The sequence below is a fragment of the Oncorhynchus nerka genome, linkage group LG19 (assembly GCF_034236695.1).
Source record: "Oncorhynchus nerka isolate Pitt River linkage group LG19, Oner_Uvic_2.0, whole genome shotgun sequence".
Taxonomy (NCBI): Eukaryota; Metazoa; Chordata; class Actinopteri; order Salmoniformes; family Salmonidae; genus Oncorhynchus; species Oncorhynchus nerka.
Window position 1 is genome coordinate 10,719,267 of NC_088414.1, and position 12,415 is coordinate 10,731,681.

The 12,415-nt window shown below is 43.7% G+C and overlaps 1 protein-coding gene across 2 annotated transcripts; it reads right to left on the bottom strand.

Annotated features, from left to right (window-relative positions):
• Positions 1-1,006: 1,006 nt before the first annotated feature.
• dusp11 (dual specificity phosphatase 11 (RNA/RNP complex 1-interacting)) lies at positions 1,007-8,890 on the bottom strand. 2 transcript variants are annotated; one of them, XM_065004706.1, is made up of 10 exons: positions 8,717-8,890; positions 8,422-8,503; positions 8,238-8,313; positions 7,484-7,585; positions 6,006-6,129; positions 5,813-5,873; positions 5,662-5,708; positions 5,511-5,586; positions 5,284-5,412; positions 1,007-2,104 (listed from the first exon to the last, which is right to left on the bottom strand). In XM_065004706.1, the coding sequence occupies exons 2-10, from the start codon at positions 8,454-8,456 to the stop codon at positions 1,711-1,713; spliced, it is 1,044 nt and encodes a 347-aa protein (XP_064860778.1). In that variant the 5' UTR covers positions 8,457-8,503; positions 8,717-8,890; the 3' UTR covers positions 1,007-1,710. The 2 variants fall into 2 exon arrangements, with proteins under 2 accessions (XP_064860778.1, XP_029476023.1); XM_029620163.2 differs by having other exon boundaries at positions 7,484-7,615; positions 8,717-8,889.
• Between the last annotated feature and the right edge of the window lie 3,525 nt (positions 8,891-12,415).

The window sequence follows — 12,415 nt, forward strand, 5'->3', positions numbered from 1 at the left end:
ACTGAGTAACTGGTGCTTCCTGCTTTAGTTTTTGCTTGTAAGCAGGAATCAGGAGAGAATTATGGTCAGATTTGCCAAATGGAGGGCGAGGGAGAGCGTTGTACGTGTCTCTGGATGAGCTTTTCCGGTTTGCTTATGGAGGAAAACAGCTCATTGAGTGCGGTCTTAGTGCCAGCATAGGTCTGTGGTGGTGCATAGACAGCTACGAAAAATATAGATGTAAACTCTCTTGGTAAATCGACTTGCCTACAGCTAATCATGAGATAACCTACCTCAGGCCAGCAAAACCTCAAGACTTCCTTAGATTTCATGCACCCGCTGTTGTTTACAAATATGCATAGGCCGCCACCCCTTGTCTTACCAGAGGCCGCTGGTCTATCCTGCCGAAAAAGCTTAAAACACGCCGGCTGCATGTTAATCATGTCGTCGTTCAGCCACGACTCGGTGAAACATAAGTTATTTCAGTTAATGTCTCGTTGGTGGGATACACGTGCTCGTAGTTCCTCTATTTTACTATCGATTGATTGTACGTTGGCTAATAGGACCGATGGTAAATGACCCTCTCGGCGATGGATCCTTACAAGGCACAAGGACCGTCGTCTACAATACCCCCGTCTTTTCCTCGCAAATGACAGGGATGAGGGCCTTGTCGGGTGTCTGGAGTAAATCCTTCCCGTCCGAATCGTTGAAGAATTCCTCCAGTACAGTGTGATTAATCGCTGCCCTGAGATCAAGAAGCTTTTTTCGGTCATGAGACACGGTGGACGAAACATTATGTACAACATAAGTTACAAAACGCACAAAAAAACAAACATACAATAGCACAATTGGTTACGGTATCATAAAACGGCAGCCATCGCCTTCGGCGCCATTATCACCAGGAGACAGAAGTCTTCACAGCAATTCAAAAAGTATGGTTTCATTCTTGTAGTTTGAACAGTTGGAACAGACCATGTAGACATAGTCATTAAGACATAGTGACCATTCAACCATGAGACACACCATGTTTTTCCTGCTCCCAATGTTCTTTATTACCTTTGATCAAAAACACTCAGACCAAAAAGCACATAAGACATTTTCATGCATGTATATGATTTGCCTGTCATACATGATACATACATGAAACAGAGTGCATTGGCAACTCATGTCTAATGGAAACCAGTCGGTCAGTAAATCAATCGTCAAGTCATCTCATTCCCAGGCAATTCCACCCAAATTGCGCAAAAAGCCTGGTGGACCAACGTGTTAAACTTGGCCTCCGTTAGCCAATACAGAAAGACCTGGAGAAACTCCAGGTGCATGGGAGTCAACTTACTCAGCTTAATATGCCAACCAATCATCTCCCATAACACCTCCCCCATACGCTAACACACTACAAGCAGAGCCTTGCCTTTCACAAGTGTTATTCTCTAAAATAAAATACCCCTTTACCCAGTAAGGCCAACATTGAATAGTTGATGTACCAGCCTTACATACGCAATAGCCTGGGGACAAGGTTAGTCAGTCAGAAAACAGTCAGTCAGGCACTTTATGTAAGTGAACTAAGGCCTTTCTCTCCGTCTCAACCGTACACATCTCTCAATTAAAACCTCAAATCTGTTTCTAAAAGCAAATCAAACTATTCAGCCCCCATGGAACTGTAGCAGTCAAACACCAGGAAGCTTCACTTTGAATTTTTTTTAAAGCACACTGCACTCCCCCCTCTCTCCTCTATTTAGTCCAGTCGTTGCTGCATTTGTGTCGTGGGCGGAATTTCCTCTGTGGGCCACTTATCTCTTCAGAGGGGAGGGAGGAGGCAGGCCCCTCAGGCTCATTAGTCCACCCTTTGGGGGAGTAACGAGGAAGAACAGGGAAAGGGGGAGGGCAACGAATTCTCCTCTCGCCTTCGTGGTGGGAGGACCTCCAGTCCTCCCCTCCCCTCCGGTCTTCCTCTGGTGGGTAGGGCCTCCTCCAGTTGTTCTGTGGCTGGGGGGGTCTCCATTGGTAGTTGTTGAAGTGAGGAGGATGGGGGAGAAGGCTCGGGTGGGGAGGCCACATGCCATAAGGAGGCAGAGGAGGGGGGAAGCTGTGAGTCTGGTGGTTCATACCCCTCTGGTGGAGAGGCCTGTAGAGAGAGCGAGAGCAGAACCGTCAGACCAAAATGAAACATATGGAGTGAATTCGGAAAGTATTCAGACACCTTGACCTGTTCCACATTTTGTTGTTACAGCATTATTCTAAAATAATAACATTTTGGCTAATTTATTATAAACTTAAATATCACATTTACATAAGTATTCAGACAATTTACTCAGTAGTTTGTTGAAGCACCGTTGGCGACAATGAAAGCCTAGAGTCTGTGGTATGAAGCTACAAGCTTGGCACACCTGTATTTGAAGCGCTTCTCCCATTCTTCTCCGCAGATCCTCTCAAGCTGTGTCAGGTTGGATGGGGAGTGTCGTTGCACAGCCATTTAAAGGTCTCTCTACAGATGTTCGATCATGTTTAAATCTGGGCTCTAGCTGGGCCACACAAGGACATTCAGAGACTTGTCCCGAAGCCACTCCTGCGTAGTCTTTGCTTAGGGATGTTGTCCTGCTGGTAGGTGAACCTTCGCCCCCCCAGTCTGAAGTCCTGAGCCCCCTGGAGCAGGTTTTCGTCAAGCATCTCTCCGTACTTCGCTCCATTCATCTTTGCCTTGATCCTGACGAGACTCCAAGTTCCTGCCACAGCACGATGCTGCCACCACCATGCTTCACCGTAGGGATGGTGCCAGGTTTCACCAGATGTGACACTTGGAATCAGGCCAATCTTGGTTTCATCAGACCAGAGAATCTTGTTTCTCATGGTCTTAGTCCTTCAGGTGTCTTTTGGCAAACTCCAAGAAGGCTGTCAGGTGCCTTTTACCGAGGAGTGGCTTCCACCTGGCCATTACTATGGTGGAGTAGGGCAGAGATGGTTGTCCTTCTGGAAGGTTCTCCCATCTCCATAGAGGAACTCTAGAGCTCTGTCAGAGTGACCATTGGATTCTTGGTCCCCTGCCTGACCAAAGCCCTTCTCCCCCAATAGCTCAGTTAGGCCAGGCGGCCAGCTCTAGGAAGTCTTAGTCGTTCCAAGCTTCTTCCATTTACGAATGATGGTGACTTTTTGTCAGGGGCTTCAATACTGCAGACACTTTTTTGGTACCCTTCCCAAGATCTGTGCCTCGACACAATCCTGTATCGGAGATCTACGGACAACTCATTCGACCTCATGGCTTGGTTTTCACTCTGACATGCACTGTCAACTGTGGGACCTTATATAGACAGGTGTGTCTGCCTATCCAAATCATGTCAAATCAATTGAATTTACCACAGATGGACTCCAATCAAGTTGTAGAAACATCTCATGGATGGTCAACGGAAACAGGATGCACCTGAGCTCAATTGCAAATCTCATTGCAAAGGGTCTGAATACTTATAGTTGAAGTCGGAAGTTTACATACACCTCAGCAAAATACATTTAAACTCAGTTTTTCACAATTCCTGACATTCAATCCAGGTAAAAATTCCCTGTCTTAGGTGAGTTAGGATCACCACTTTATTTTAAGAATGTGACATGTCAGAATAATAGTAGAGAATTACTTATTTCAGCTTTCATTTCTTTCATCGCATTCCCAATGGGTCAGAAGTTTACATACACTCAATTAGTATTTGGTAGCTTTGCCTTTAAAATTGTTTAACTTGGGTCAAATGTTTCAGGTAGCCTTCCACAAGCTTCCCACAATAAGTTGGGTGAATTTTGGTCCATTCCTCCTGACAGAGCTGCTGTAACTGAGTCAGGTTTCTAGGCCTCCTTGCTCGCACACGCTTTTTCAGTTCTGCCCACACATTTTCTTTAGGATTGAGGTCAGGCCTTTCTGATGGCCACTCCAATGCCTGGACTTTGTTTTCCTGAAGCCATTTTGCCACAACTTTGGAAGTATGCTTGGGGTCATTGTCCATTTGGAAGACCCATATGCAAACAAGCTTTAACTTTCTGACTGAGGTCTTTGAGATGTTGCTTCAAAATATCCACATCATTTTACTTCATGATGCCATCTATTTTGTGAAGTGCACCAGTCCCTCCTGCAGCAAAGCAACCTCACAACATGATGCTTCCACCCCTGTACTTCACGGTTGGGATGGTGTCCTTCGGCTTGCTAGCCTCCCCCTTTTTCCTCCAAACATAACAATGGTCATTATGGCCAAACAGTTCTATTTTTGTTTCATCAGACCAGAGGACATTTCTCCAAAAAGGACATTGTCCACATGTGCAGTTGCAAACCGTAGTCTGGCTTATTTATGGCGGTTTTGGAGCGGTAGCTTCTTCCTTGCTGAGCTGCCTTTCAGGTTATGTCGATATAGGACTTGTTTTACTGTGGATATAGATACTTTTGTACCCGTTTCCTCCAGCATCTTCACAAAGTCCTTTGCTGTTGTTCTGGGATTGATTTACACTTCTCGCACCAAAGTAAGTGCATCTCTAGGAGACACAACACGTCTCCTTCCTGAGCAGTATGACGGCTGCGTGGTCCCATGGTGTTTATACTTGCATACTATTGTTTGTACAGATGAACGTAGTACCTTCAGGCATTTGGAAATTGCTCCCAAGGATGAACCAGACATGTGGATGTCTACAATTTTTTTTCTGAAGTCTTGGCTGATTTCTTTTGATTTTGCCATGATGCCAAGCAAAGAGGCACTGAGCTTGAAATACATCCACAGGTACACCTCCAATTGATTCAAATGATGTCAATTAGCCTATCAGAAGCTTCTAAAGCCATGACATAATTTTCTGGAATTTTTCAAGCTGTTTAAAGGCACAGTCAACTTAGTGTATGTAAACTTCTGACCCACTGAAATTGTGATACAGTGAATTATAAGTGAAATAATCTGTCTGTAAACAATTGTTGGAACAATGACTTGTGTCATGCACAAAGTAGATGTCCTAACTGACTTTGCAAAACTATAGATTGTTAACAAGAAATTTGTGGAGTGGTTGAAAAACGAGTTAATGACTTCAACCTAAGTGTGTGTAAACTTCCGACTTCAACTGTACATGTAAATAAGGTATCTGGTTTCAAAAATGTCTAAATACCTGCTCTCGCTTTGAAATGATGGGGTGTTGTGTGTAGATTGATATATTTCATCAATTTTAGAATAAGGCTGTAACTTTACATTTTTGGGGAAAAAGTCAGGGGATCTGAATAGTTTATGATAGTACTGTATGTAGACATACCTGTATATCTATACATCTATAAGGGTTAGAGGACAGGGTGCTTACACAAATTGGTTGTAGTCATGCCTGTCGTAATGTCTGTCGCGGTCGTGGGCAGGAGAGTCGAGAATGTTATGACGACTGCCAGAGCGGCCTCTGATTGGCTCCTGCTCCGACTCCTCCATCCCATCATTACTGCAGAGGGAGGGAGGAGGGATGGATGAATAAAAGTATGGATGGACAGAGACAACAATAGAGAAACCGACCGATCAACCAACCGAGACACAAATTACCTTCTCTTTGGCCCAGTCTGTAGGTCTTTCAGGTAGTTCTCTCTTTCTATGGGGTGACCCCGCGAAGAGTTAAACACTGGAATAACACATGGAAAATACATTACACACATGCATGTGTGCACACAATTTTTGAATGAGATTCAGTACTCACACTCCACAGCCTCTTTAGGATCGATCCCATCTACATCTATCAGATACCTGAAGAGGAGAGAGTGAGAAGAGGAAAAGAAAGATGTAGGTTACAAACTAAGCACATGTAGAATCTACCAGAAACTCCACAAAATCTGCTAAAAGCTCCTTACCTACAGACCAGGTAGCCTGTCCTGTTGAGCCCATGAGTACAGTGTACTCCGATCAGCTTATCTTTGAAAGAGAAAGATAATAAATACGTTTACATTATCTTGTATTTCTGCTGATGTGTTGACAAGTAACTAACAAGACACAGACAATCAGTTTCACGAACCACAAGTGAGGGTGTGGGTGTGTGTGACTGACCGTTGTGTGTGTTGTCTCGTAGGAACCCGCGGACGGCACGTTTGAAGCTAAGGATTGTGGGGTCACTGGGAACTTCATGACCAGCTGTGAAAATCTTCAGGTAGAACACGGAGTCTGGAAGGTCCTACACACACACACAAACTACACTAGACTACACAGTAAGTGATTGTGTGTGTGTGTGTGTGTGTGGGGAAGTGATTGTGTGTGTGTGTGAGGAAGTGATTGTGTGTGTGTGTGAGTGTGTGTGGGGAAGTGATTGTGTGGGGAAGTGATTGTGTGTGTGTGTGGGGAAGTGATTGTGTGTGTGTGTGGGGAAGTGATTGTGTGTGTGTGTTTGTGAGTGTGTGTGGGGAAGTGATTGTGTGTGTGTGTTTGTGAGTGTGTGTGGGGAAGTGATTGTGTGTGTGTGTGTGGGGAAGTGATTGTGTGTGTGTGTGTGTGGGGAAGTGATTGTGTGTGTGTGTGTGTGGGGGAAGTGATTGTGTGTGTGTGTGTGTGTGTGGGGAAGTGATTGTGTGTGTGTGTGTGTGTGGGGAAGTGATTGTGTGTGTGTGTGTGTGTGGGAAGTGATTGTGTGTGTGTGTGTGTGTGTGTGTGGGGAAGTGATTGTGTGTGTGTGTGTGGGGAAGTGATTGTGTGTGTGTGTGTGGGGAAGTGATTGTGTGTGTGTGTGTGTGTGGGGAAGTGATTTGTGTGTGTGTGTGTGTGTGTGTGTGGGGAAGTGATTGTGTGTGTGTGTGGGGAAGTGATTGTGTGTGTGTGTGTGTGTGGGGAAGTGATTGTGTGTGTGTGTGTGGGGAAGTGATTGTGTGTGTGTGTGTGTGGGGAAGTGATGTGTGTGTGTGTGTGTGGGGAAGTGATTTGTGTGTGTGTGTGTGGGGAAGTGATTGTGTGTGTGTGTGTGTGGGGAAGTGAGTGTGTGTGTGTGTGTGTGTGTGGGGAAGTGATTGTGTGTGTGTGTGTGTGGGGAAGTGATTGTGTGTGTGTGTGTGTGTGTGGGGAAGTGATTGTGTGTGTGTGTGTGTGTGGGGGGAAGTGATTTGTGTGTGTGTGTGTGTGGGGGGGAGTGATTGTGTGTGTGTGTGTGTGTGTGTGGGGAAGTGATTGTGTGTGTGTGTGTGTGTGTGTGGGGAAGTGATTGTGTGTGTGTGTGTGTGTGTGGGGAAGTGATTGTGTGTGTGTGTGTGTGTGTGTGTGGGGAAGTGATTTGTGTGTGTGTGTGTGTGGGGAAGTGATTGTGTGTGTGTGTGTGTGGGGAAGTGATGTGTGTGTGTGTGTGTGTGGGGAAGTGATTGTGTGTGTGTGTGTGTGTGTGGGGGGAAGTGATTGTGTGTGTGTGTGGGGAAGTGATTGTGTTTGTGTGTGTGTGGGGAAGTGATTGTGTGTGTGTGTGTGGGGGGAAGTGATTGTGTGTGTGTGTGTGTGGGGAAGTGATTGTGTGTGTGTGTGTGTGTGGGGAAGTGATTGTGTGTGCGTACCTCAGGTTTGTAGTAGCGCGTAGTAAAGGTGAGGTCTATAATCAGTCCCAGCTCCTGTCCATCTTTCTCCATAGTCTGCATCAGCTCCCATGGACCAAACGCCTGCGAACGTTCAACATGACGACACAGGGACTGGAACACACACAGTTATTAGCCTAGTAATTACTAGCACTCCTAGCTACCAGGGGTGTACCATTAGTCAGACTCCGTTGCAAAACGTTTCGTCTGTTGCAAAATGTTTTGCAACAGAAATAATTTACTCCAAACGGAAAACATTTTGCAACAAACAAGATTTTCTATTTGACATATTCAGGTAGGTCCCTCACCATTTTGTTTGCATCCTAGAGTAAAAGGTTTCTGTTGCAAAACGTTTTGCATCGGAATCTGAACAACAAATACATCCCAGGATACCTATTACAAACCCCAAGGCCACTAAACACCAACCCCGTAACCCAGTGCTTAATCTCTTTTGGACAGACTTGCATAATGGTAGGCCTTCATTGTAAAATAAGAATTTGGTCTTAACTGACTTGCCTAGTTAAATTAAATAAAACATAATATTGAGCAGCTGACACAATTCCGCTAGATTCTAGTTCTGGGTTTCCTAGACTACCCAGTGCTTGACAACACACCAGGGGGACACACAGCGAAGTCACTGAAATTCACCATGTATTTCACATCAAGTACATCGTGGAGTTGAGTGACTTAACACACACACACACACACACACACACACACAGCTCTTGACTGTTACCGGTTTCAGAGGGACTTTAAAAGCGATGAACCGCGTCCCAGATATAATCTTCCCTACGGCCTGGTAGTCTTCCCATCTGTAGGAGAGATTGCAGGACATCAATATGTACATTACTAATTGAGGTCCAGCTCTGGGGGCTAACATTAGCATTAAATAGTTAACCGTTTAAACAGTGGCTATTTACCTGTCCGGTATCCCGTTTTTCTTGTGAGGAGGCATCTTTTTCTTGGGTTAACAGTTAACCTTACTTATACAATCAACATGATCTGCAATACATTTTTAAAAAGTGTATTAGCCACTAGCAGCAAAACCAAAGTATGTCTACGTTAGCTATCAAATTATATCGACAACACAGACGTATTGAGAAAGGTATCACAAATGGCTGGGCGGTCGACGGAGGATTAGCCAGCGCTAGCTAACTACGTTAGTTCTCAAGGCACATTTTTTGCTGTAACGTCGTCAACAATTTCCTTACTCACCCAGTCAAATATTAACTCTTCTCAACAGTTAACATGAATCGTGTTTCATTTGACCTGAAAACAAAAGTAAATGTATTCAACCGAAAGCAAGTTAGCATGAATCGCATTCCACCTTTCAGCTGCCGCGTTTGGATGACGTAAGGAGAGTCTAGTGTATCTTGCGGTCAGAATGTCTCTGTTCTCCCCTAGTGGTTTGGATGTGTTATGGCAGGAGAGGAACCCCAATTTAAACCTGAATACAAGCATAGCGGATATTGCTAGACCAATTTTGACACGGTCTTTATAAAGCACCATTGGGTTGTCAGTCAGTTGTCTGTAGTGATACCGGAGCACCGGTGGCGAACTCGCTAAGCAGCTGAATTCGAAGCAGTGTGCGGGGAGGCGGGTGGCGGACGCGTTTTTCGCTTTATCAAAAGGACGTCATCAACGACGTCCGAAACTTCATTTAATCCCGTGATTTTTCAACCCTTGTGTAGCAAAATGCGGGATCCCGGCTGGTTTTGCCGTGGTTCCGGTGTTTTCTTCCGAGTCCAAGCTGCTTTCTAACGCCGACTTCTACTGTACTACTCACAAATAGAATTAGGATGCTGTGCATATAGGTTCACCTGACCGGTAGACCGGCAGCTTAGCCGGTAGAGTCGGGAACTATAACTGTTCACTGTTCTATACTATAGTATAGTCTATACTGTAGAACAGTTAGAGACGTAACTGTGTGAGGTTGAAGGCACTCTATTTTGAAAATTGTTTTATGTGAAACCATACTTTCTGCAGTGTGTTCATATAATGTGTTTTACTAGGTCTAGTGTAAGATTCGGTCTTAAGCACCCTAATTAATGCAATAGGTTCCGCTTTAGAAAAATAGTCAACTTGAAGGCAGACAGGATGTAGACCTGCTATTCCAATCTATTATAGGCTATTACAATTTAAAGGGCCTTTATTGGCATGGGAAACATATGTTTACATATTTACAAGTGAAACAGATAATTAACAAAAGTGAAATAAACAGTACAAATATTTAACAGTAAACGTTACACTTACACAAGTTCCAAACGAATAAAGACATTTCAAATGTCATATCTCTATATACAGTGTTGTAATGATGTGCAAATAGTAAAAGTACAAAAGGGAAAATAAATAAACATAAATATAGGTGTTTGTTTTTCACTGGTTGCCCTTTTCTTGTGGCAACAGGTCACACAGCTTGGCATTTCACCCAATAGATATGGGAGTTTATCAAAATTGGAGGTCTGTGTAATATGAGGGAAACGTGTCTCTAATATGGTCATACATTTGGCAGGATATTAGGAAGTGCAGCTCAATTTCCACCTCATTTTGTGGGCAGTATGCACATATTTATTTAACCTTTAATTAAGGCAAGTCAGTTAAGAACTAATTCTTATTTAAAATGATGGCCTACCAAAAGGCCTCCTGCGGGGACGGGAGCTGGGATCAAAAATAACATATATAAATATAGGACAAAACACACATCACGACAAGAGAGACAATACAACACTACATAAAGAGAGACCTAAGACAACAGTCTTCTCTTGAGAGCCATGTGTGCATTCGGTGGCCTTTCTCAATAGCAAGTCTATGCTCACTGAGTCTGTACATAGTCAAAGGTTTCCTTAATTTTGGGTCAGTCACAGTGGTCAGGTATTCTGACACTGTGTACTCTGTTTAGGGCCAAAGAGCGTTCTGTTTTGCTCTGTTTTTTTTATTTTTTTTATTCTTTCCAATGCGTCAAGTAATTCTCTTTTTGTTTTCTCATGATTTGGTTGGGTCTATATGTGTTGCTGTCCTGGACTTCTGTGGGGTCTGTTTGTGAACAGAGCCCCAAGACCACCTTGCTTAGGGGGGCTCTTCTCCAGGTTAATTTCTCTGTAGGCGATGGCTTTGTTATGGAAGGTTTGGTAATCACTTCCTTTTAGGTGGTTATAGAATTTAACGGCTCTTTTCTGGATTTTGATAATTAGTGGGTATCGGCCTAATTCTGCTCTGCATGTATTATTTGGTGTTTTACGTTGTACACAGAGGATATTTTTTGTAGAATTCTGCATGCAGAGTCTTGATTTGGTGTTTGTCCCAGTTAGTGAAGTCTTGGTTGGTGAACAGAACCCAGACCTCACAACCATGAAGGGCAATGGGTTCTATAACTGATTCAAGTCATTTTTAGACAGATCCTAATTGGTATGTCGAATTTCATGTTCCTTTTGATGGCATAGAAGGCCCTTCTTGCTTTGTCTCTCACATCGTTCACAGCTTTGTGGAAGTTACCTGTGGCGCTGATGTTTAGGCCAAGGTATGTACAGTGTTTTGTGTGCTCTAGGTTAGCACAACAATGTCTAGATGGAATTTGTATTTGTGGTCCTGGCAACTGGACCTTTTTTGGAACACCATTATTTTTGTCTCACTGAGATTTACTGTCAGGGACCAGGTCTGACAGAATCTGTGCAGAAGATCTATGTGCTGCTGTCGGCCCTCCTTGGTTGGGGAGAGAAGCACCAGATCATCAGCAAACAATAGATATTTGACTTCAGATTCTAGTAGGGTGAGGCCGGGTACTGCAGACCATTCTAGTGCCCTCAACAATTCGTTGATATATATATTGAAGAGGGTGGAGCTTAAGCTGCATCCCTGTCTCACACCCCGGCCCTGTGGAAAGAATTGTGTGTGTTTTTTACCCATTTTAATCGCACACTTGTTGTTTGTGTACTTGGATTTTATAATGTCTATAATAGTTTTCCCCCAATACCACTTTCCATCAATTTGTATAGCAGGCCCTTATGCCAAATTGAGTCAAAAGCGTTTTTGAAATCAAGAAAGCATGAGAAGACTTTGCCTTTATTTTGGTTTGTATGTTTGTCAATTAGAATGGCTGGTAGCCTAGTGGTTAGAGCGTTGGGCCAGTAACTGTAAATGTTGCTAAATCGAATCCCCGGGCTGACAAGGTAAAAATCTGTCATTCTGCCCCTGAACAAGGCGATTATTATGTGGCGCGCATAACAGCTCCTAAATTCGTAAATACCAGAATACGACTGGGAGTAATCCACTTGAACGCCACCGCAACTGGTAATTAGTAGTGGGAAACTTGTCTATCATCTCTGAGCTCCGACCTATGTTACATGCCGAACTCTGACGTCACACACTAAGGAAATTACCTCGATAACAGCATTTTTCAGAAGTTAAATGCAACAACAAAACATTATTTGTGAAAAACAATATATTAATATGGTTTTTAACACTACAATTTGTTTGCGGCGTTCTCAAGTTGAAAGCACGTGAATGCACACAACTCTTTGCTCCCAGTTTACAAGTAGTACTTTCTGAGTATCCCACTTGAACGCAGCATTAGTTATTGACTACTAACCTTGAATTGAGTACTCAGACCCATCCCTAACAATAAGTAAAAATAAGATAAAGACAGTAGTCTGGTCTTTGTGGTTCCTCCCCTGTGTGTAGGTGAAAACAAATACTTTAAATGTTCAGGAAAGTGATCATAATCTTTGGGCAACACCTCAAAAATCCTGACCTGCCTGATGGGCATGTGCCTTTCAGACTTTGGTTTAATGTCAATCCCTGCAGTGATGTGATTTCTCAGAACCCTTTACCCCTATTCATATAATGTGACCTTTTAAGTCCCAAGTCATTGTGAAAGTGAAGCTACTGATGATAGTCTGTCCAGCAAGCCCTGTCAAA